At 35.9% G+C, this 24,937-nt stretch overlaps 1 protein-coding gene across 6 annotated transcripts in view; it reads right to left on the bottom strand.

The window, feature by feature from the left end:
• Positions 1-22,506, bottom strand: part of CNOT2 (CCR4-NOT transcription complex subunit 2) — a 108,355-nt gene extending 85,849 nt beyond the window's left edge. For 2 of the 6 annotated variants that reach the window (XM_033116473.1, XM_033116465.1), the window contains exon 1: positions 22,359-22,476. Coding sequence is in view for 3 of the 6 variants with exons in the window: in XM_033116465.1 (XP_032972356.1) it covers positions 22,359-22,363 (5 nt within the window). In the remaining 3 variants the exon portion in view is untranslated. Of the gene's footprint in view, positions 1-22,358 lie in introns of all 6 variants that reach the window. The other 4 variants (XM_033116466.1, XM_033116474.1, XM_033116472.1 and 1 more) reach the window with 4 other exon arrangements.
• Positions 22,507-24,937: the final 2,431 nt, after the last annotated feature.

The raw sequence follows: 24,937 nt of genomic DNA, 5'->3' as shown, positions 1-24,937 counted from the left end.
CCAAACCAAAGACAATACAAGAAAAAAAACCTAAAAGACCAATATTCCTCATGAACATAAATGCAAAAATCCTCAACAAAATATTAGCAAATCAAATTCAACAAGATACCCAAAGATTAATAAACAAGGAACAAGTAAGGCTTACCTTGGGAATATACCTGCTCTCCTTTCTTCTCTGTTTCTTTAAAATAACACGAAATCATATGAGGTAGTAATAACAACATACTATTGTTGGACTTGTAAAATATACAGCTGCATAATATACAATAGAACATAAAGGGAGAAGAGGGAATAGAGCTATTTAAGAACAAGATTTCTATTTCTCACTGGAAGTAAATTAGTATAGGTCTAAGGTAGATCTTGATGAGGTAAGATGCATATGGTAAGCCCTACAGCAACAACTAAAAAAATACAAAAGAATCTAGTGAAAGTATCATTAAAGGAATTAAAATGTTATACTAGGGGGAAGACAGTCACTTGATGGAAAAGAAAGTAGAAAAGGAGGAATAAAATAACAAAAAGACCAGAAAACAAAGCAAAATGGCAGACACATATTCAACTACATCAATAACATATTAACTGTAAATGATTAAACAATCCAATCAAAATGCATAGTGTCAGGTTGCAAGACAACAAGAAAACACTACATGGGTACCACAAAAAATATTTCACATTAAAAATGCAAGCAAGTTGAAAGGAAAAAGATAGAAAAAGATACATCATGAAAAAGCAACCACAAGAAAGCTGGAGTGACCATACTAGTATCAGACAAAACAGACTTAAAAATATTACAAGCAAACAGATACATTTTATTATGATAAATGAGTCAATCATCAGGAAAAAATAACAATTTTAAACATGAGCCTAACAGAGCTCCAAAATAAATAAAGCAAAACTGAAAGAACAAAAAGAAATAATTCAACAACAGTAGTTGGGAGACTTTAATACCCCGCTTTTCAATAATGAATGCAAGAGACACAAAATCAACAAGCCAATAGGAGACTTTAAAAACAATATAAAAACTAGATCTGACAAACATATAATAAATAGAACACCCAACGACAGCAAAATATACGTTCTTATCCAGTATTAATGGAACATTCTCCAGGATAACTATATGCTAGTCATAAAACAAGCCTCAAAAAACTTAAAAGGACCAAAATCATGCAAGTATGTTCCCCAACCAAAGTGGAATGAAATTAGAACTAATGACAAAGTGATATTTGGAAAATTCACAAACATGTGGGAATTAACACACTTCTAAAAATCAATGGGTAAAGGAAAGAAAAATCAATGTAAAATAGAAAATAGTTTGGGAAGAATGCAAACAAAAATAAAAGATACCAAAATTTATGGGGTGCAGTGAATGAATTACTTAAAAATTTATAGTTGTAATGTAAAACACCTACATTTAAGATTTCAAATCAGTAACTTAACCTCCTACCTTAAGAAATTAGAAAAAGATGAGCAAACTAAACCAAAAGATAATAGAATAAAAATAAGTGAAACAAAAAGAAAGACAATAGAGAAAAATTAAAAGAACCAAAGTTGATTACCCATCTATAAAGAAAAACAAAATCGACAAAGTTTGAGCTAATCTGACCAAGAAAAAAGAGAAGCCTCAAAGTACTAAAATTGGGAATTAGAAAAGGTAATACCAACTTTACAGATATGGAGAGCATTATAAAAGAATAATGTGAACTATAATACACTCACAAATAAAATAACTAGATGAAATGGACCACGTGCTAGAAAGTCACAAATGCCCAAAATAGACTCAAGTCTTCAACAGACCATCTGAAGAGACCGGTAACAGGTAAAGAGATTGAATTAGTAACTTTAAAACTTTTCACAGAGAAAACCCAGGCCCAGATGGCTTCACTGGTGATTCAACCAAGTATTTTTTTAAAAAATTAGCGTCAATTCTTCACAAATTCTTCCAAACCAAAAGAGCACATGGAACACTTTCCTAATTCATTCTGAGGCCATTATTGCTCTAATAACATCAAAGACATCACAGAAAATGAAAACTACAGACCAATATCTCTTATAAAAATAGACACACACAAAAATAACAAAATACTAGGAAACCGACTCCAACAATTATCAAAACAGAATATATGTTATGACCATGTGAGATTTAGCTCAGGAAAGCAAAACTTGTTTAACATCCTAACATCAAATGATGTAATACACCATATTAATTATAGACAAAAATCACACGATCTGACTAGATGGAGATTAAACATTTTAAAAATCCAGCAGTGCTTAGTGATTAAAAACAGCTCAACAAACAATAATAGAAAGAACTTTCTCACACTCACAAAGGGCATCTAGGAAAGCACTACAATAAGGCTGTCCACTCTTGCTACTTCTATTCAACCTACTGAGGATTCTAGCCAAAACAATTAGGCAAGAAAATGAAATAAAAAGCATCCATCCAGGTTTGAAAGAAGTAAAACTAGCTCTATCTGCAAGTGATATGAAACCCTAAGGAAGCTACTAACAAAAAAAAAGTAAGAAAAATCTATTAGATTTTATAGTACTTTAACAGTTTAGGTTTTAATAACAGTTTGATGAGTTCAGCAAGGTTGCAGGGTACAAAATAAATACGTAAAAATCCATTACACTTCTAACAATGAACACTGCAAAAATAAAACAATTCTATTTAGAAAGCATCAAGGGCCAGCCCGGTGGCTCAGGTGGTTGGAGCGCCCTGCTCCTAATGGTGAGGTCGCTGGTTGATTCCCATATGGGCCAGTGAGCTGCGCCCTCTACAACTAAGATTGTGAACCATGGCTCTCCTTGGAGCTGGCCTGTCATGAGCAGCAGGAGGTCGGCGTGGGCTGCTGCGTGTGCTGCCATGGGTTACCATGCCCTGCCAGGAGTGGCTGGTGGCCAGCATGAGTGGCCAGCAGTCAGCGTGCGTGGCCAACTGCCAGCATGAGTGGCCGTGGGCTGCTGTGTGCTGTCGTGGACTACCATGTGCTGCCATGAGCAGGGGGCATCCAGGGTGAGTGTTCGGCAGCCGTCGAGAACTGCCATGAGCCACTGTGTGCGGCTGACCGATGACCAGCAACAGACTGCCTCAACCGGGGGGAGGCGGGGCGCACAAGGCTCGTAATACCACTAGCATGGGCCAGGGAGCTGTGTCCTACACAACTAGACTGAGAAACAATGGCTTGAACCAGAGGAGGGTAGGGGAGAAGTGAAAAACGGGGGGGCAGGAGAGGGGGGAGCATCAAAAAGAATAAAATACTTAGGAGCAAGATTAATAATAGTAGTACAAAGCTTCCCGAGACAAGAATAAGCTAAAGGAGTTTAGCACCACCAAACCAATATTACAAGACATATTAAGGGCACTTCCTTAAGAAGAAGAAAGAAAATAAAAAATAAGAATAAAAATGGCAATAACCACATTCCTACCAATGATTATTTTAAATGTAAATGGATTACATTCTCCAATAAAAAGACCCAGAATGGCTGAATGGATAAAAAATGACCCATACATATGCTGCCTACAGAGACTCACTTCACATGTTCACACAGACATAGACTGGAAGTTAAAATGATGGCGGGGGGGGGGGGGAGTTCATGCAAATGGAAACAAAGAGAAAAGCAGAGTAGCAATAGTTATATCAGACAAAACAGGTTTTAAAACAAGGGCTGTTAACAGAAAACAAAAAAGGGCTCAACAATTACACCTCTGGGTAATTATCCAAAGAAAGGCAAAGCACTAGTTTGAAAAGACATATGAATCCCTATGTTCATTGCAGGATTATTTACAATAGCCAAGATATGGAAGCAACCTAAGTGTCCACCACTAACAGACAAATGAATAAAGAAGATGGGGTACATATATACAATGGAGTATTACTTGGTTGTAAAAAAAAAATGAAATGTTACCATTTGTGACATGTATGGGTATGTGACCTAGAGGGTATTATGCTGAAATAGGTCAGGCAGAGAAACACAAATACTATAGGATTTTACTTATATGTGGAATCTGAAAAAACGAAACAGAAACTCATAAATACAGAGAACGTTTTGATGGCTGCCAGATGGGAGGGAGTTTGAGGGGACAAGTAAAAAGGGGGAAGGGATTAAAATGTGCAAATTGGGGCCAGCCCAGTGGCTCAGACAGTTAGAGCTCCATGCTCCTAACTCCGAAGGCTGCCGGTTCGATTCCCACATGGGACAGTGGGCTCTCAACCACAGGTTGCTGGTTCAACTCCTCAACTCCTGCAAGGGATGGTGGGCAGTGCCCCTGCAACTAAGATTGAACACGGCGCCTTGATGCTGAGCTGCCGCTGAGCTCCCGGATGGCTCAGTTGGCTGGAGTGCATCCTCTCAACCACAAGGTTGCCGGTTCAACTCCCGCAAGGGATGGTGGGCTGTGCCCCCTGCAACTAGCAACAGCAACTGGACCTGGAGCTGAGCTGCGCCCTCCACAACTAAGACTGAAAGGACAACAACTTGAAGCAGAATGGCACCCCCCACAACTAAGATTGAAAGGACAACAAGTTGACTTGGAAAAAAGTCCTGGAAGTACACACTGTTCCCCAATAAAGTCCTGTTCCCCTTCCCCAATAAAATCTTAAAAAAAAAAAAAATCATTAAAAAAAATAAAGAAATAAAATGTGCAAATTGTCAGTTATAAAAACAGTCACAGGGATGTAAAGTACAACATAGGAAATACATATTGTGATAATTATGTATAATGTCAGAGGTGTACTAGACGTATCAGGGTGATCACTTAAGTTATAGAAATGTCTAACCACGATATTACATACCTGAAACTAATACAGTATGCCAACTATAATTGAAAAAAAATTTTAAATTATTTAAAAATATGAAACATTCTGAAATCTACAAAACACCGCTGACAGAAATTTAAAATGAACTATATAACTGGAAAAACATCCTGCATTCATAGATCAGAAGACTTAAAATGGCAATACTCTCCAAAGTGATTCCATTGATTCAACACAATCAAAATTGCACTTGGCTTCTTGGAAGAAATTGATGAGTTAATCCTATAATTCACACACAAATTCAAGGGACTCAGACTAATAAAAACAATCTTGAAAAAGAACAAAGTTGGGAGATTCATACTTCCCAGTTTGAAAAAGCATACTAGCATAACAGACATATAGATCAACAAAATAGAATTGAGAGTCTAGAAATAAACCTTCATGTTTTATGGTCATTTCATTCTAGGTAGGATACCAAGATAATTCAAAGGGGGAAGTACAGCCTTTTCAACAAATGGTACAGGGACAACTTGATACCCACATGTAGAAGAATCAAGCTGGACCCCTTTCTTCACACCATTAATTCAAATGGCTCATAGACATAAATGTGTAAGCGAAAACTTAGAAAACAAAGAAGTAAATCTTCATGACCTTAGGTCAGACAATGCCTTCTTCAACATGACAGCAAAAGCATAAGCAACAATAGCAACAAATATGCTGGATTTCATCAAAATTAAAATCTTTTGTGCTGCAAATTATACTATAAAAACATGAAAGAATACCCAGAGAATGGGAGAAAATATTTGAAAGTCACATACCGTGTTTCCCCGAAAATAAGACCTAACCGGAAAATAAGCCCTAGCATGATTTTTCAGGATGACATCCTCTGAACATAAGCCCTAATGGGTTTTGGAGCAAAAATTAATATAAGACCCGGTCTTATTTTCAGGGAAACACGGTATCTAAGAATTTGTACCTAGAACAAGTAAAAAGAACCCTTACAACTAACTCATTAATAAAAAGACAGGCTAATTTAAAAATAGGCAAGGAATTTAAATCTGAACAGACATTTTCTCCAAAATTATACAAATGCCCAAATATGTACACAAAAAAAGTTAATGTTATAAAATCACCAGAGTAATGTAAATCAAAACCATGAGATACCACATGATACACAGGATGGCTATAATAAAAAGAAGCTGAAACTCATCTACTACTGGTGGAAATATTAAATGGTACATAGCTGCTTTGGACAACAGTCTGGCAATTCAAGAAGTTAACATACTGTTATCATATGACCAAACAAGTCCACTAAGTATGCAACCAAGAGAAATGAAAACATATGTCCACCAAACCTTGTACACAAAGCAGCATTATTCATAATAGCCAAAAAGTAGAAACATCCACATGTCCATCAACTGATAAACACATAAATAAAATAGGTTCCACACAATGGAATATCCTTTAGCAATAAAAGGAATAAGATATTGATAAATGCTTCAATGTGTATGATCTTTGAAAGCATTATGCTAAGTCACAAACAGACCACGTCACAAAAGACCACATATTTCACTTATATGAAATGTACAGGATAGGTGGATATACAGAAACAGAAAGTATATCTGCAGTTGCCTAAGGTCACTGGGGGTGAGGGATTAAGGAAACGGAGATGACCTGCTAAAGGGTGTAAGATTTCTTTTGGGGATGATGTTTTAAAATTGATTGTGGTTTCAAAGCTCTGTGACTAAACTAAAAACCACTGAACTGCACACATTAAGTGGGTAAGTTAACGTATGGTATGTGAATTACCTCAGTAAAGCTATGATATGAAAGTGTCAATCAGTGTAATCTACCATATTAACAGACTAAAAAACAAAGTGATCATATCAACTGATAGAAAATTTGGCAAAATTCAACATCCATTCATCATGAAAACTTTCTGTGAACTGACAACAAAACAATTTCCTTAATTTGACAAACTTGTATCTTCTATCATTATATTTAATGTTCATGAAAGACTGGATTCTTTCACATTTTAAGATTACAAGTAAGGGAAGGATGTCCCAGGCAGTGCAATAATGCAAAAAAGAGAGCAAGAAGAAACAAAAAGAAACAAAAGGCATACAAATTGGAAAGACACAAATAAGAAATCTTCCCTACATACACATGACAGACTGCCTGAATAATATACGCAAAACAATCTATAAAAAATTCCTAGACCTACTGTGAGTTTTGCATGGTCACAAGCAAGATCAACGTATGAAAAAAATCTTAGTCCTTTATGCTAGTAATAGCTAGTAAAGCTCCAGGTAGTTCTCGCAAAATGAGATACTTAGGTATAAATATGAGATGCACAGTTGTATTTTTTACATAGTTATAAGTCTAACACATGTAGGATCTGTATGCTGAAAACAACAAAACACTGATGAGTCAAATCAAGAACTAAATAAATGGAAATACCATGCCCAAGGATTGGAAAACAATATAATTAGGACGTCTATTAGAGAGACCCTAATTGAGCTACGGATCAATTAATACAATGCCAATCAAAATCCCAATGGTGTTTCTTGTGAGAAACAGATTTCCATTAATTAGAAAATCTGAAATTAAAACCACAATAAAATCAAACTCACTAGAATGGCTATATTCACAAAAAAAGAGAGTAACAAGTGTTGGAAAGAGGGAAAACTGTATCCCTGTATACACTGCAGATGGGAATGCAACACTGTTCTAGGTGCTAGAGATACAAACATGATAGTAAGTAAAAATAAGGCAGGCAAAATACCTGCTCGCATGAACTTTTCATCTAGTTACTAAATAATTAACAGAAATGATTTCTGAGGGTGACAAATGTTAAGCCAGACAGGGTATCATATTGTGGTGAGTAATGGCAAGAGGTATACTAAATAAAAGTAATCAGGAATGACCTTTCTGAGATTACAATGCATGTCATTTGAAGGATGCAATGGTTGTATCAGTTATACCTATATACAGAGTCATCTGTTAAATAAGAACTCAAAAATGGGGGTGTGGGGGAATGGCTCAGTTGGTTAGAACGCAAGCTCTCAACAAAGCTGCTGGTTCAATACCCGCATGGGATGGTGGGGCTGCGCCCTCTGCAACTAAGATTGAAATGGCAACTGGACTTGGAGCTGAGCTGCGCCTTCTACGACTAGACTGAAGGACAACAACGTGAAGCTGATGGGCCCTGGAGAAACACACTGTTCCCAAAAAATATATACATATTTCTATTTATGTTATTCAACAAAATGGTTTTTCTATATTCACTGCATATATGCAACTACCAACAAGTGATTCTAACCTACAGATGACCACTATTACCATAAATTGACTTTTTTAATGAAAAGCCAAGAACACTAATTTTAATTAGCCCGTTCAGTCTCATTTGAAAGGTAAATCAACAATTTTCATTAGGTGTGATTTTTTTTTAGTATTGAAATAATGAACGTACCCTTATCTTCAGTTACCTCTTTGGGGTCTAATGCACTCAAGATTAAGAATCACAACTCTAAATGAAAATGTTTCTACTCTACCTGAAGGCCTAAAAACTGAATACTAGTTTTTAAAGATCTTATTTTATTTAACTCATTTTTCATATCTTCAAAAGCACAATTTACTCTGCCATTATCTGACTCACTTTCATTACACTATAACACTATTTAATCTCCCACTTGTACTTTTCCACTAACTTTTATCTTTCTTTTCGTCTACATTATACATTTTCAGACTGAACCATCATTTTTCTGTTTTCATCTAGTAACTTCCTACTGAATACGTGATTACAGCACATTTGATTTAACCAGTTAATCTGTAAGACAATAAATCAATTAGACTTATCCCGTAAAATTTAAGAAAAAGTGACATACTGACAAATAATAAAATTTTGTAGTGGGTAAAAGATATCCTTCAAAATTTAGTGTTCTTGTTCTAAATTTTCTATATACCATACAAAAGCAGCAAAACCTATCGTTCCCCCAACATGCAAAATTTTTCTTTCCAAAGGTCAGGTCTAATTTGAGAGGAACGTAATTAGGAGTAACAAACCATATCAATGCTTACAGTCGAAATATAAACTTTAATGACCTTTCAGTTATTTAGGTAAATTAAAAACTATCTCCTGGTCACAAGCACACACTACTGATGGAATCTACTAAAAACCACATTAACTCTCCTCAGCTCCAAGGCCAAATAAAAATATTAATGCATTCAGCAAATATACATTTATATAATATTTAAGTACCAGCACTAAGTTGAACAGAGGATTTTTTAAATAGAAGCATTCAAAATCTCTAAAGCTCACAGAGAGGCATATCTTCTATAGTATCTGGTACCTGGTCAGCATTAAATTAAAATTTGCTGAATGAATAAACGGTATGTGAAAAGCACCTACTACTGAACCTGACTCAACTAAAATGTTAGTTTCCTAGCTGCTTTCTCCCCATCAGCATATTATTACTCTTTGAAATAATTATCCACCAAATAATGAAGAGTCAAAAGTACTGATTTTTTTCCTCCTTTATATCTTACTAAGCTTTCCAAGCTGTTAAAAAAGTTTTGAGTTATAATCATAATTTTAATTGAAAGAAAACCTACAATTTTGTGACCTAAAAGTAAACTAATCAAGACCTAAGTGACCATTTTCAGTACCGTGTTTCCCCAAAAATAAAACCTAGCTGGACAATCAGCTCTAATGCGTCTTTTGGAGCAAAAATTAATATAAGACCCAGTCTTACTTTACTATAAGACCAGGAATAATGATATAATATAATGTATATATTATAATAAAATAAATATAATACCGGGTCACGACAAGGTCATTTAGTTCTAAGCCTTGTATATTTACTGTACCAAATGTGCATTCATTCAACAGGCACACTGCAAAACACTATTCAAAAGAAATGACTGATTGATACATGAAAAACATTGATGAACTAAAAATACTATGTTGAGCAAAACATGCCAGACCCCCCAAAACATGCATATTGTACAATTCCATTTGTTGGAACCTCTTAAAAAAAAAATTCTATACTGACAGAAAGCAGATGAGTGGTTCCTGTGGCCACAAATGAGGACTGCCTGCAGTAGTGGGGGGCGATGGGAATATTTTTATCTGGACTGTGATGGTCACACAGGTGCAAACCTTCTTTCCCACTACACTCCAGCCACACTTTTATGGACTTTCATGGCCAGCCAATTCAAATCTGCTTCCTCATATACTTCATATTCTCTTGGTCTCTTTTCTATATACCCTTACTACCATCTGCCATACCATGTATTATTTTTTACTTTGTACACTGTATATTCTCTTAGCACAATGCCTGGCACATAAGTTATATAAATATTTGCCAAATTAATAAAGTATCGAATACAGTACTTAAATGTTCTTTTGCCTACTCCCCACTAGCAAACAACTCATTCTGTTCAAATTCATCCATGAATACCAAATTGAAGCCTTCTAGACAGCATAAGCTTATGGTAAAAACGCAATCCAATTTTAGCATTTAACAAAATATTTTAGCTATATTTTTAGTGTTGATACAGTATATTAAATTAGGCAAAAATCCTCTTCAACTTTTACAGTTTGATTTATCTAGTCTGAACAACTTTGGTATCGTACCTCTACGTTAACCTCACTAAACATTTGTGTAATATTAAATATTATTTATTTTCTTCCCCAGGAAATACAGAATGATTCTTGGAAGGGGACCAGAAATAGGATTGTAATTGCTTATTTTATTCTTATTTTTATTCTTACTATTATTGAGAATAAAGGATATAAATAGAAAACACGCAAAACACAAATTGCACAATACAAGATTCACTACTTGGAAAAACAAAAAAAATACAAATTTTTTAAATTGTAAGTTTACACCTTCAAAATTTAGGACAATTTTTTTTACACAACCATACTCAGTGTCACTGACAATAAAGGAAGACAATTCGTTGGGGGGGGGGGTTAATCACTTTGTGAGCGGTGTAAATGTCTATTATGTTGCTTTGTACACATGAAACTAATAAAAAAAATTACATTGAAGTAATTTATAAAGAAAGAAAAAGAAATTTCACACGTAACTGGTGAGAAATGTAAATTGGCACAGCCTTGCTATGGGAAAAGACGACAAGTAAATATTAAAAGTTTTGGAAAATAACCTTTCATACATTCAACAAATATATGTCAGGTCCTAAATGAAGTTTCAAACACACATTAGTGAACAAGAGTGACCTGACCCCTACTTATGATCTAGTGGTGAAATGAGGGACAAGATAGAATGTTAGAAATCAAAGGACCTTAACTGTTCTTTTTCTGTGCCAATTGATATCTTCGTATCGGAAATAAAGATAAACTTTCTGAAGCTGACAATCAATTTTGTAACAGCAAAAATATACATCTTTGTCATGTCGTGAGATTTCATCATATACATTATTTGCCTAAGGCTGGCATATACAACTAAAAATAAAACCCATTTAATGAAACAATTTCGGATGTAGACTACTATAAAGAATGAATTCTCTAGTTACTTCCAGTTAATTCCAGCAAATTAACCAAAAAGCCTTTGGTATTGAAAATGTTCCTGATATGTGTTAGCGAATTACCTTTTTCTGAGAATAGGAAGCATATTGGACATAAATCAGTATTCGATGCCTGACAATCATTATTAAAACCATCAAAAATTTTAAAGTGGGCATATCTTGACCAGGATTTGCAGCTCTCCTATTTACAAATTTTATATAATAAATATGTTTTATTAGTAAGTTTTAGACATGAGTGAGCTGTCTTTGTACCATTTTATTTGCCTTAGTTAATATGAAAAAATGGAGGAGCAATCTAAGGATTTGCAGTACCAAGATTTCAATTTCCAGAGTTTGAGCATACGTTTTTAGGATAAGCATTTTATTTGAAGGCAGATTATTTTTTATAACAGTACAAGATTAATCAGTAGACCTCACAAACACAAAATATCAGTAACTAGATTTTACAAGGGTGACAGTAAAAGCAACACCTTTCCCTTCAATGCACAACAGTCATTTTCCAAATTCATTACTCTGTGATTCACTTTCCTTACTTTGCTACTGCAGCTACTTAGTACTAGTCTGCTTTCCTTATTTGGTATTTACTTGAATGCTTCAAAAGGCACAGTACCCAAGAGATCATACAGATCTCTTTACAGATCTCTCTTTACAAGAAGGAAAAAACAGTACAAGTTATTCATACACATTATATACACAGAGAACATACAATAGTTTCAAACTACTGCACTGACATTTTCAATGCTCTAATTATAAACTACAAACGATTTTCATTTGTAGGGAAAAACAAGCATAATGTTTACAAAAATCTGTTTGGCTAACAATGATAAAGAGAGCATACACAGTTACAAAAAACGGATTAACAAAGAATATTCACTATCTTTCATCCTTAACGAAGACAGGATGAAGATGAGGTAGACTTCCTGCTATGTATTTAACACACAGAAAGTATCAGGACTTCAGCATGCAAAAATATCCAAGTATTCATTGGCCTCCTATAATCAACACAGCAGAATCACTTTTCCCACTCTCCACAATTCCCCCTCCACAAAGTCCAATAAGGCAGCTATTTAATTTGATAAAGTGCAATCCATATGAATGCAGCAGTACCACAAGGTAAAATAAATGAATGAATGAATCACACAACTTAAGAAACTACTAGTTTAGTTACATCCAGTAGTAATAAAGAATCATTACCATAATACTTTCACATACGTTGCAGTTAATCAAACACTTTTGCTTTCATTATCGCAATTCTCATCAGCAACATTATATGAAGCAGAAATGATTAAAAAGCTGAGGCTCTTCAATACTAACTGATCTACCCAAGCACATAGCTAATAAATTCATGGAGCCCAAACTACTCTTTCCAAAACACTGTATTATTCCTCCCTTAAATATGAGCATATGTATACTCAAAGGTAAATAAGTGACTTTTCTCAATGTTCAAAAATTAAATGATAGGTTCCATGTTATGTATTTCCTTTGAACTTCCTCCAGATTTCTGAAATATTTACTTTGCATAAAGGAAAAGAGATAGGAACCAGCACTGCTAAGAACCTATTGTCAGGTGTTTTATATGACTGTATTTTTTTTCATTCTTTTTAGTAGATGTGTAGCGTATTTTTTTTAAAGGAAATGGACACAGGCACAGAAAAGAAACTTGCTATATATACTCAAATAACTCAGGTTGTAACTGGTTGACAAGTCTGAGTCCTAAGCCAATGCTCTCCCCATTAGATTTATCCCCCTCAACAAAGGAATTAAATACAAACTATGTGTCATGCACCATGCCAAGTGCTTCATTCAGATAGAGCAATGCTAAGATGTATTTATGTTACTCAAAATACTACACACAATACTTAACACAATGTTATCTAAACAAATTTCCTAGTAGGAAAAACATGTCTAGACTGAGAACAAAACTGCATCTTTCTTGTTTAGTTTACAAATTTGATACAAAAACCAGCATGGTGCACTCTATGAAATAAACTGTGGCTAATTCTCAGCAGCTCATCTTTAAGTACTAAGTCCCACTCAAAAAAAAACCCAAGAGACTTTTACTCAAGTCAACTCTGTGAGCTAAATAATGTTATTTATCCCCATTTTTCCAATGAGAACATTGAAATTTAGGAAGGATAAGTCACACAGCTAATTAAAAGCAGTACAATGGTGATTCCAATTCAGGCTGGCTAGTACGAGAGATTTTAACTGCATGCAAAACTCCAGCACAACATAACTCTCTTTAACAGGAAATAGTTATAATCAGCTCCATTTTGTTCAGCCAAAAATGAACTAAATAGACAATTAGGCAACTTAGGCAACTCCAATTCATTAACTTTTGCTATTAACAGAAAAATATTATATACTGAATACTATCAAAGTAGTAATTTGCTCAAATTGCATTCTTAGGGAATCAATTCTTTTTTATTTAAAAACATAATTTGGACTTTTTTCTTTGCATTTCAGAATTAACATAATGCTAGCAACCTAAAATAAATGTGTAACTGTTATGTAGTATTATGAATGACACACACATACATCCTAGCATTGTAAAATAAGCACTTCTAATAATATATAGGTACCAGCTCCTATGAATGATTATGTCGTTAATTTAGACTTTTTTTGGTGTTATTCTCATTTATCCAAACAATGTTAAATTTCATGCCTGCAAATAACAACCTTCAAAATTTGCCTGCCCCTTAACTTACGTAACAAATTCCATCCATTAATGCAAAACTTTTAACTACTGGCATTGGTGTATACATATAACAACTTCTCTGGAAAACAAACTAGAGAGTTTCAAAGTTCATACAATTCTTAATAAAGAAAAAAAAATGCTGCCAATACAAATACAAAATATTCAATTTGTCTAATGGAGAGAAAATAATCTTTCAAAAATTTCACAAATACTGCATACTACACCATCAAACTTGTAATTTTAATTATAAATTGACTGTGGAATGTTAAATTTGCCCCGAAAGCACAAACCTGATTACCACTTGTACTGTTAAAAAAATTGTTTTTGGTTAATTATTCCTCATCATGTAAATCTTTCACACTATGGCAAATACATTCCTCCAACTAACTTCTCATGAGGTCCCAGAACTCCATCAAGAATTACAACAAATTACTTTGCCATTCTCCAAATCCAGCATATTCTCACAGGCTTCATGCATTTGCAATGCTCATTCCATATACTCACCCACCTACTGAACTCCAAATCATCCTTTAAAACACCAGTTCAAATACCACCTCCCTGAAACCAACACATAAACTCCCTCCAACAAGACTGCTGCATTCTAGCATATAGCCACCTCAAAAACTAAACTTGAAGAATTATTCAGCACACCTATAATAGTGCATGGCACATAGCAGTATTTATTGAACTGTACAAAGAACTCTGATCAAACATGAAAATCAGTTCTAATTAACTTCTAAGGAAAAAAATCTAAAAATTTGCAAAACTAAAAACTCTTATTAAAAGATTTTGATAATTCTACACACAAAGAAAGTTCTAAGTTTGCCCTCCTTCATAATTTTCTGCTAATATAAAGAGTCCCCAATTCCATTTGATCCTGGAAACATTACCATGGCCTCTTAATGAATCCCTCCCTTCTACATCTCTTACAAAACATATTACAAATTACTAGGTCCACCAAAATATTTTCAGCAGTTGAAAAACAAGAATTACGTTTCAATCATCTATTTTTTTCCCTGTAGAGTTTACTATTTATGTAGAAAGCACTAAGTAACTGTTTACAAAACTTACCATCAAACCTGAAAAACTTGACCGCATCTCAGAGCCTTCAATTCTTTTTGCTTTGAGAACCATTCACCCAGATTTTTGCATGACTTTCTCCTTTTTCAATTTCTGCACTAATGACACCTCCAGAAGAGGTCTTCCTTCATTACTCTACTGAAAATAGTCTCCTCCTTCCATCCCTAATCAAGTGGTGTACCCTTATCCCCCTTTATTTTCTCATCACAATCACCACTATCTGAAACTACTTATTTAGTTGTCTACTTGTTTCTATTCCATCTCCACCTCTAAGATGACAGCTCCATGAAGGCAGACTTGTCCTATGCACCATCGTATATACCCAGCACTACAGCAATGTCTAGAAGACAAAAAACACTCAAATTACTAAAGGATTTAGTTGAAAATGTCTAAAATGCTAACAACCAACCAATAGAGCCTAAAAACTTAAATAATTTCTATCCAAATGCTACTAAAAAAACAAGTAAATCCTATGAATTTTATATCTTCAAAGAAAAGAAAAAGTCTTGACTTTTTTAAAAATGCAGATTTTAGGTTGGAACTGACCTTAGAGCTCAAGTCCAGTGGTTTTTCAAACTATGCTCTGAAATACCTTAAGAGCAGTCAGACATCAAATTCCCTGAAGCACTGGACTACAATTATTTTATACATACACATCTATTTTAGAACATGTGATTCAAACAAGAGACCACAGAAGTGCACTATATAGTCATGCATCACTAAACAATGAGGATACATTGTGAGAAATGCACTATTAGGTGATTATTTTTGTGGGAACATCATAGAGTGCACTTACACAAACCTGGATGGCACAACCTACAACAAGCCTAGGCTATCTGGTACATAGCCTACAGCTCCTAGGCTAAAGCCTGTACAGTACAAAACAACACAAGATTGAATCAAGCATAAGAGAAAATGCAATCAAGAGACGCAATAAAAGAGATGTATGAGGTTACTTACTGCCTGCATAATATGGCATACTGTTTTACAGCAAACTTTTTTAAAAGTAGAAAAATTACTCTAAAATAACGATAGAAAGTATAATACAGTAATATATAAACCACTAACACAGTCATATATCAAGTATCTGTACTGTACACAGTTGTATGTGCTGTGCTTTCATGCTACTGGCAGTGCAGGTCTGTTTACACCAGCATCAGCACGTGATGTAATGCACTAAGAAGTTAGTTAGGCTGAAACGTCACTAAGCAACAGGAATTTTTCAGTTCTATTATAATCTTATGGGACCAACATCACAAATGCAGTCCGCTATTGACTGAAACGTCATTTTGCTGCCCATGACTGTATATCAAATTTAAACACTTTGAAGACTGCTATCTCTTCTGCCAGGTTAGTTTTGCTATACCGGGTAGACCTCAAATAAAGTTTGGCCTGACATGTCTATAAATATAGCTACAATTTCTCATAAATGTGCACAGATTATAAAGAGTATAACTCTAAATTTTTTTCTGATCTAAGGCCAGATATGCTTACTCACATAAAATTATAAAAACTACACTTCTAAAAGCACTATTTTGTGCACTATTAAATCAAGGTAAAGTACAAAGTATATCTATTCAGCACATAATCTTCTTACAAAGTAACTGTTCAATAAGTAAATTTACAAAATATGGCATCAGTGTGATATATTAACTACTCTCATAACACAATATTAAAGTTTGCTGTTTCTTGATAAATACATTTATAATTTTTAAAAATATGAGCAGCTGTTGTATTTTGCCAGAAAGTCAAGCCTTAAACAAAACTTTCCTTCTACTTCTTTCACACTCCTATATTATTTTAATTAAAATTATCCTAGATCTGCAAGATAACCAATTAAAAACAAAACAAACTTTCCACTTACACCTACTTCATATGATGAATCAGGATTTTCCCTATAGAGTAGCATTAAGTGAGAATGGTATTAGATGCTGAGTCCAGTCTAAGAATAAAAGGGCCTTCACAATTCCCAATTACTAATTTTCATACTAATCAACAGTTTGATTATTCTATCTTGATGTCAATGTTAAAATTTAATCTTATTCAAAAAGTTAACATCAAAATGACAACCATATAAAATTGAGATGATGTATACCAAAAAGTGCTTCACAAGCTATAAAGCATTTTTTAAATATTAAGTAGTAAAATTAAGCTAAAAGGTATCAGGTACTTTGGTATGGTAAACTTACTGAATATTGTTTCACCAACCTATGAAAGACTTTTACAAACAGAATATCAAATACAAAATTTCTATAAAGTATAATTTACAATATAAAAAGTAACACAAAAACACATTCCTGCCAGATAGGGCACAAAACCAAATGTTCCTCTCCAAACACATTGCATTACATAATCAGTCATTATATTTTCTCCAGGTGCTGACACAAAATGCAGTTATGTTTCAACATCCACATATATGAATGGAAAAATGGTATATCAATATGTTTTTTTTTTTTTTTTTTTTTTTAAAAAGCAAGCCTACTCATTGTTACCTAAATTGCCAGGACACATTAGTTTTCTCTTATTTTATCATTCCTTGAGAAGGCACAAATTTACTAAGTGTGCATTCTCGTTTACTTCACATAAGGAAAGACATTTCAATTCAGTAAAGGCAGAGAAACGACTGGAGTCCTCAGTACTGGATCAAATTCTCTTAAAAAAAAAAAATACCACGTCTGTATCTTTAGTAGTTTTCAGTCATTCAAGTCTCTGGAAAATATATAGGCAAATGAAACACAAGATTTCTAAAATCTTAAGTCAAATGTTAGCATCGCCACTAAATCAATTCTGGGAGTCAGTTACTCTGTTTTGATGGCTACATCTCAAAAAACTGATACAAAACGGGGGCACAATATTTTATTCAAACCCTTGAAAGCCAGGTGTTTCTCAGAATTGGAATTTTTCAGATTTTAGAAAGGCAAAATAGTGTTTACACATATGACCTAACATAGTTAAGCAACGGTAAAAATATATGACTGTGTAACTATAAATACAAAATATCTCCTTCAACCAATGACCTTAGTGACCTTAGCCATACAAAATACTGCAAGAAATACAGACCTGAACACTAAGCCAGAAGCACTTTACTACTAACATCTTTCCAGTAGTCCTGTACTCTCTCTACATTCATTTCTCAAAGAAGCTGGCTATCTAGTTTCCTCTAGGTAATTAAGAAACAAAACTGTAAGAAAGGATTCAAGGAAGTGAAGGAATACAGGATACCCTTCTCCCCATTCCCTTTTCCAATCTGTGGTTTCTGAGCTGTGGATTGGAAAACAGCACTCTGACAGCATTGTCAAATGACAATCTGGCACCAGTTCACTTTACTGCACATTTACTGATAACCTACTAAGTACTATGCACTACAGAAGGTAGTAGAAATGTAAATATAAATAAGACAAAGCCCTAACTCTTAGGTGCTTACAGTCTAGTGGAGGTTATGGTGGGTGGTAAGGTAGGACAGTAAATTACAACAGTGTGACATATTAAGAGAAGTTTGACAAATAAAAGCAGTATAAAAGCAGTATAGCAGAAGAATGTTGGGAGTCAGGAAAGGTTTCATTAAGAAAGTGACACCAGAGTAGTTTTGAGGAACAAGAAGTCTATCAAACAACAGAGAAGTGATAGTAAACATAAGCCCATCACATACACACAGAAAAACACACATGAAATTAAAAAAAAGAAAAACTTTCATAGTAAGTGGCAAATATGTCCAAAATATCTATCTATATTTAAACAGACTTAGATCCTGAGTCAAAGTATATACAACTTATTAAATTGTGTCCAGAAAAGGGAAATTTTAGTTTTTTCCTCCTGGATAATTCATTTTGCATTTCCATATTATATAAGCTATGAGATCTGACCAAAAAATAAACACTGTGAACCATTTTATTAGTTCATAATGCAGCATATACCCAAGTGATATACGAAGAGATTTTCACCTTATTTCAGAGTACAAGCTAGCAGAAAAACATATTAGGAATTTTTTTCCACGTCATCCTAATAGTACAAAGTAAATAAATGAACAAGCCATATCAGCATGACTTGTTATAAGAGTATGAAGAGTTTATTAAAAAAGGAAGCCCAATAGAAAAACTAAAATAACAAAGAGAAAATATATAAAGTATCCAAACTGAAGGAGGAGGAAAGGGTCAATGGACAAAACCAAGGTAAAAAATATAAAATAATTTTAAAACCCTTATGTCCATTCTATTTCTTTTCAAAGACACTTTCCACAACAGACATCAATTTCAGTATACAGCTGTTCTTAAAATACCTAGTGAAAACCAAAAGGAAATTCAATTCCTTTAAGTATCACAAGTAGAAATCATCCTTAGTAAGAACAGGCACCTGTATCATCATCCAGAGTGACTCCTCTCTTAGCACTAGGTTCCTTGATATCAATACTATATGTAATTCTATTCAAACATTACAGTGCAACTCAGATTAACTCTGCCTGTAAAACTGCCCTACCAGGTACCTTGGTTTCTTTTGCTTCTTTGTGTTACAAAAGCCACTCGAGGTCTAGGTAACAAATAAAATCTTAGTAGTATCTTCTAAGACTATCACTATTTGCATAAGTTGTCCTCAAATGGCTATTCAAGCAAGCACATGGAAAAGTTTGCTTGTACATAATTCTAATAGAATGAACTTTCTACAGTTAAAATAAGACAAAAAATACTGTTGAACATTGCTTTTAAAGAGCAAAAAATAGTTAACTAACTTCTTTTTACTACTCTATTAATATCTGCTCATTTCATACATAGACATGAAGCATACCTTTTCTTTATTATCAGAAAATCTTATGAAGCAAATTTGTCACTAAGGAGGGTAAAACTGTAATTCCCACAGGTTGTGAAAAATTCTGTAAGGCTCTTTAAAAAGTATTTTTAATACCAGTATCTATGAAGAGAGAAAAACCAAAACTGTGTTCAAAGAACTTCTAATGAAATCTACTCATGAATGTATTTATTTACTTTGAAACAAACAAGGTTGTAACTGTAAAGTATCTCAAAAATCAAAAAGTAAATTAAACATCCAAAGTTACTAAGTAAAAACAAAGGTAATTAGTTCTCTTGGGGAGGCATATTCTGAGTTTAATCAAGGTCAAGTACTTTTCAAAAAAAGGGGATGTAAATCACTTATACATTTTGCCCTCATTTTCCCACCATATAAATTCACTTTAAAACAAAAGTATTACAGAAACTGAAAAATTTTCAAAAGTTGTATTTGTTTGGTTAAACATACAGGCATTTTTCATTCCCCAAAAGTATCAGATTAGGTTACAGATATCTTTACCCAGTATACTTAGAATAAAAGGGTTCTGCCAACAAATGATGCTTAGGTGAATATATTTTTATTGATGCAGCAGCACCAATTAGGATGCAAAAATGTGAAAGTTTCTCAGTTCCTGTCTAAAATACAAAGTATTCACAGAAGTCACTGCAATTCAAGCCCCCAGGAAAGGATGAGAGAAAAGTTAACCTTTTAAAATTAAATGAGGATCTTACAAAATGGAACAGTTTTGCCTTTTTACCTGCATTTTGTATTTTTCCTTTCATTTTACGAAATTACAAACTGTTGAGTTGAACATACAAAGCTTACTAACGATCTTGATCCATTAAGAAGTATTTCAATGAAGAGAGATCAGAATGCAGACATCTAACCATTTGAATGTAGCAGGCATTTAACCATTTCAGCTCACGGTGTTTCTTAATAATCCCTTTACATCTAGGGTAAGGTTATCTTCCATAATTGCCAAAGAGATGTGTTCGTTGACGTTTGGGAAAAAATACTGTCAACTATAGCAAGTATTACCTAAAAATTCAACATAAACCTGGTATGTAAATACGTAGATCCTTTCAAATCAAAAGATGCCCTTATTCCAGAGGTCTAGAAATCCCTAATATCAAGCAAGACAGGAAATGTGTTCAACTTTGAACAAAATTCAAGTATGGCCTCTCTCCTTTACAGGTTTTGTTAATTCAGTGCCTTCTACATTTCGCAAATCATCTAAGAGTTGGTATCAGTGTACACTTAATGTTTTTATACTGATTAGAAACCATCCCGAAGATTAAGAAAGGAGTAGGATTCTGTGGCCAAGAGTTTTATGAAAATGAAACAAAACTGTTGCATTCGGTCTTCTGAAAAGTGAAGGCATCTCCTAGGATTCAAAGGAAGTTGATGTTTGGGTTCCTTCCGAGAGGGTGGTACCCGCACGTAGGACTTTTATGGTGGTAATACCATACTCACAGGGCCTGGAATAAATGCAAATTCTAAAACCTTGGAAATGCTTTTATTGAAAAAAAAAAAAAAACACTACAACTCGCATTCAAAAAGGTTCAGTCACCAAGAGTTACAGGTTTTCTCTCCTCCACGGACACAGAGCCTCAACTAAGAACTAGGAGAGCCTCTTTTAAGACCACTCTTTTCTTCCGTAAAACTTTTAAGTTAGACTCAAGACAGCAAAAGGTGGAGAGGCCCCGGCGGAAGTAGAAACCTAGGGCTAGCAACTTAACAGACAGAAGCGTCTCGGGTTCCTCCGCCGCCCAGGACTCTCCGGACTGTCTCTACCACTACGGAAGCTTCACCCTCCGGGTGCGGTAGCGGAGGAAGCATCACAGTTGCACTCCTTCCACCATCCGAAGCCTTCGGTATCCCAGGGCCTGGAGGCGCCTGAGGCCCGTTAGCCAGTCCAGTGTTCCCCATCTTTTACACAAACACACATACACACAAGTTGCAGGTGATGTTTGTGTACTGAGAGTATGTGAACAGCCAGGGACCGCGGCAGGTGATGGGAAGGCGGCAGTACTGTCTAAAGCGGGCCCGGGCTCCTTGGCCACCGCCGCTGCCGCCTTCTCTTCTTCCCCAGGAAGCGGCGCGGCGGAGGCTCCTCCGTGCCGGCGGGAGCCCGTGGGAGCCGAGTCTGGGGGAAGCCCCAGCGCCGGCCGAAGGGACCGGGCCTAGGATCCAGAGCTGCCGCTGCAGCGACCCGAGTACAGCGACGCTTTACGTCCGGTCCACCACCCTCCTCATACACACCCCCTCCCTCCCTCCACCGCCGCCACCCCCCCCTCCCCGCCCGCTCCACTCTCCCTCTCTCGATTGGAGCCGAGACAAAAGCAACGGGAAGCGGAGGGCCGGGACGCTGCCCGCAGACCCCAGGCGCGACCGGACCGGCCCCGAGGCATTCCCCTGCCTTGCGGGGGCCCCGAATCCGCCGCCCCCGCCGCGCGCCCCGCCGCCAGACTTCCGAAAATTTGCCAAAAACTCACCGCATGAATTTTCTTGTCCCGCGGATCCAAGATGGCGACGTATCCACCGCAGAGGCTGCTGGGAGCAAGACCTTTACCCTCTGACCCCCGCCGTGACCCCCGTCGTTCCGGCTTCCCTCAAGGCGGCGGCGGAAGGTGGGAGCGGCGGCTGCCTACGGGCTAGGGTTGGGGGTGGGTAGACCGCTTCCCGCGCGTTAGGCTGTAGGTGGGGAGAGGTGATTCACTTCATCACCTCCCCCTCTGCGGCCTCCACCTTGTCTCGCACCAACTCACCGGAGGCTTCTAGCTTCTCCGTGGCCGTTATAACGAGCGGGGCCTCTGCGGCCTCTACAGTTCCCCGGAGGCAGGGTTGCTTCACACTGGGCACGGGCACTGGGTGCGAGGTGGGCCGCAGGGTCCAGGGGCGGGGACTGGTGAGGTGGCATGGGTCCGCCCTCCCTGGGGATGCCGAGCGTGTTTGTGTTTGTGTTCGTGTCCGACACCCCGCCCTCCCCCCACGTCAGCCTGGAACGGGGGCCTTGCTCCCTCCCAGCACGTGAAGCAAGTTGATCGCTCTCCCCCTTTCCTCCCTCAGCCCCCGCAACCTCCGGTGCTCGTGCACGCACTTCCAGGGACCGGCAGCACGTCACCTTCACCTGAGAAGTGAGTTCCCCCTGCTGAAACCACTGGTGGCTTCTATTCACCACCCTTCTTTTTCCTTTTTAACTTGGTGGGAGGGAGCATATTGGGGAGCAGGTTTTTAAAGCCCTTCTGGGTGAGCTTGCGCCAGCAGTTAGATTTGTGGCACTTGAACTCGCCCCCACTCCCCGATCCCCACGTAGGCTCGAGTGACCGGCCGGGCTGTCTACAAGACCGTTGGAAATTACGGTGCTTGTGGTGGCAACTTCAGGAGAATGAGAAGTCTCTGCTTTCCAGAGAAGTAATTGTTTCTCAAAGTGAAATTAAATTTCTTTCTTTGAAACAATAAAGCTCTCTTTATTCTTTTGTATATTAATAAACTCTTCCCTTTTTGTTACTACGCGGCATTTTTGGACTTAAAAAGAGCTTCTGCATGTCTGTTTTGGGATTGTGTAGTTTCATAAAGTAAAAACTGTTTCTTTCTATTTTCGGTGATAGAATTTGTTAATGTAAAGTACAATTCATTTGGAGTAAATAAAATTTCTACTTCCTTTGTTCCTTCTGTAAAATCACCTTTTCCTCCCCCAAAACTCACTGTAATCCAATTTAAAATTTTATCATTGAAGGTCAAAGGGCATCTGTCAGTCATAAATAGGAAGAAAATAAGCATACTATAAAATAAAAGGTGACTCATGTTTACAGAATACAAGGTACTTTGAATTTGTAGTTTCTGTGTAAATTTATTTAAACTCCAAATGGTGCTGATGTAGCCAGTAGAAAATGTTTGCCTGGTTATTCATTTCATTAAACATTCTGCTTCACTGTGTTTTTTACTTCAGGAAAATTCAAGGACTAACACTTCTTTATATTCTTCCCTCCCTTTTTCCTCCCTTTCCCCCAGTAGTTCCTTTCTGCTTCCTAAGCTTTCTCTTCTATGTAAGATCATGTGTTAAAAGACTGACTACACCTCTATGTCATACATATATCTGTGTATTGCTGAGCCTTTTAATCTGTTAATAATTTGAAAGTATAACTATTAATATTTGGAATCATAAGATGGAATAATAAAAATGGGATACGTGGATATGTATATAGTAACATCAAGTATTACTTCCCATTTATTAGTTTGACTCACATAGAGGACTTTGTTAAGACCAAAAGATGTACCTTATTCTTAACATCCCTATATTTACTCAAAAAAGCACTAGTTTTAAATTAATAACATAAACATAGGTAAAATTGAAGAAATCACTTCTAGAAGGGGACAGGTCTAATTGGAGGTTTTGTTACCTTGGACATCTTACTGAAAGAAATAAGACAACAAACATTTCCACAGTAAATGTGTAGGGTTTATACTGATACTGTTGCTTTCTTGAGAACACTGTTTAGGATAAATTTAAGTCTTGTTGGAGAACAAGTTTTAAATTGTTTTGTCACTGGTGTCCAATCTGTTAAAATTTTGTAAAGCTTGTTTAATACCTACCTTAGAGGTTGCTTCTAAGTACTCAATGAGCTAACATTTGTTAGGAACTTATAGTAAGCACTCTGATACATTTTTTAAAATTGTCCTATTGCATGAAAAAGTTCATTTTTATTGCTAACATTGATCAAATTTGCCCGTTTGGTAGATAGGTTTTTTTTAAAATTATTATTCACTTTGGTGGATAAAACAGTCCATACCCTGTAGGTGTTTTGTGTTTGTTTGAAATGTGTGAAAGGTAAATTCCTTATGCATCTCATAGAAAAATTACTGATTTCAATAGAGAGAAAAATTCCTTATTAGGGGAAAAATGAGTTTATAAATAACTAGTTATAGGAAAGGAGGGCCTCACATTTCTTAAAAGTTGTAGACAATACTGAAAATCTTACCATGGTAAGGAATGAAAAGGACAGGTATCTCAAATTTAACAGGTACTGCACTAGAACATTTGAATCCAAACTCGTCCCATAAACAGTACCAA

This window comes from Rhinolophus ferrumequinum, chromosome 10, assembly GCF_004115265.2.
Source record: "Rhinolophus ferrumequinum isolate MPI-CBG mRhiFer1 chromosome 10, mRhiFer1_v1.p, whole genome shotgun sequence".
Classification (NCBI taxonomy): domain Eukaryota; kingdom Metazoa; phylum Chordata; class Mammalia; order Chiroptera; family Rhinolophidae; genus Rhinolophus; species Rhinolophus ferrumequinum.
The sequence above is the reverse complement of the archived record's forward strand: the minus strand, read 5'-3'. Positions and strand labels throughout refer to the sequence as shown.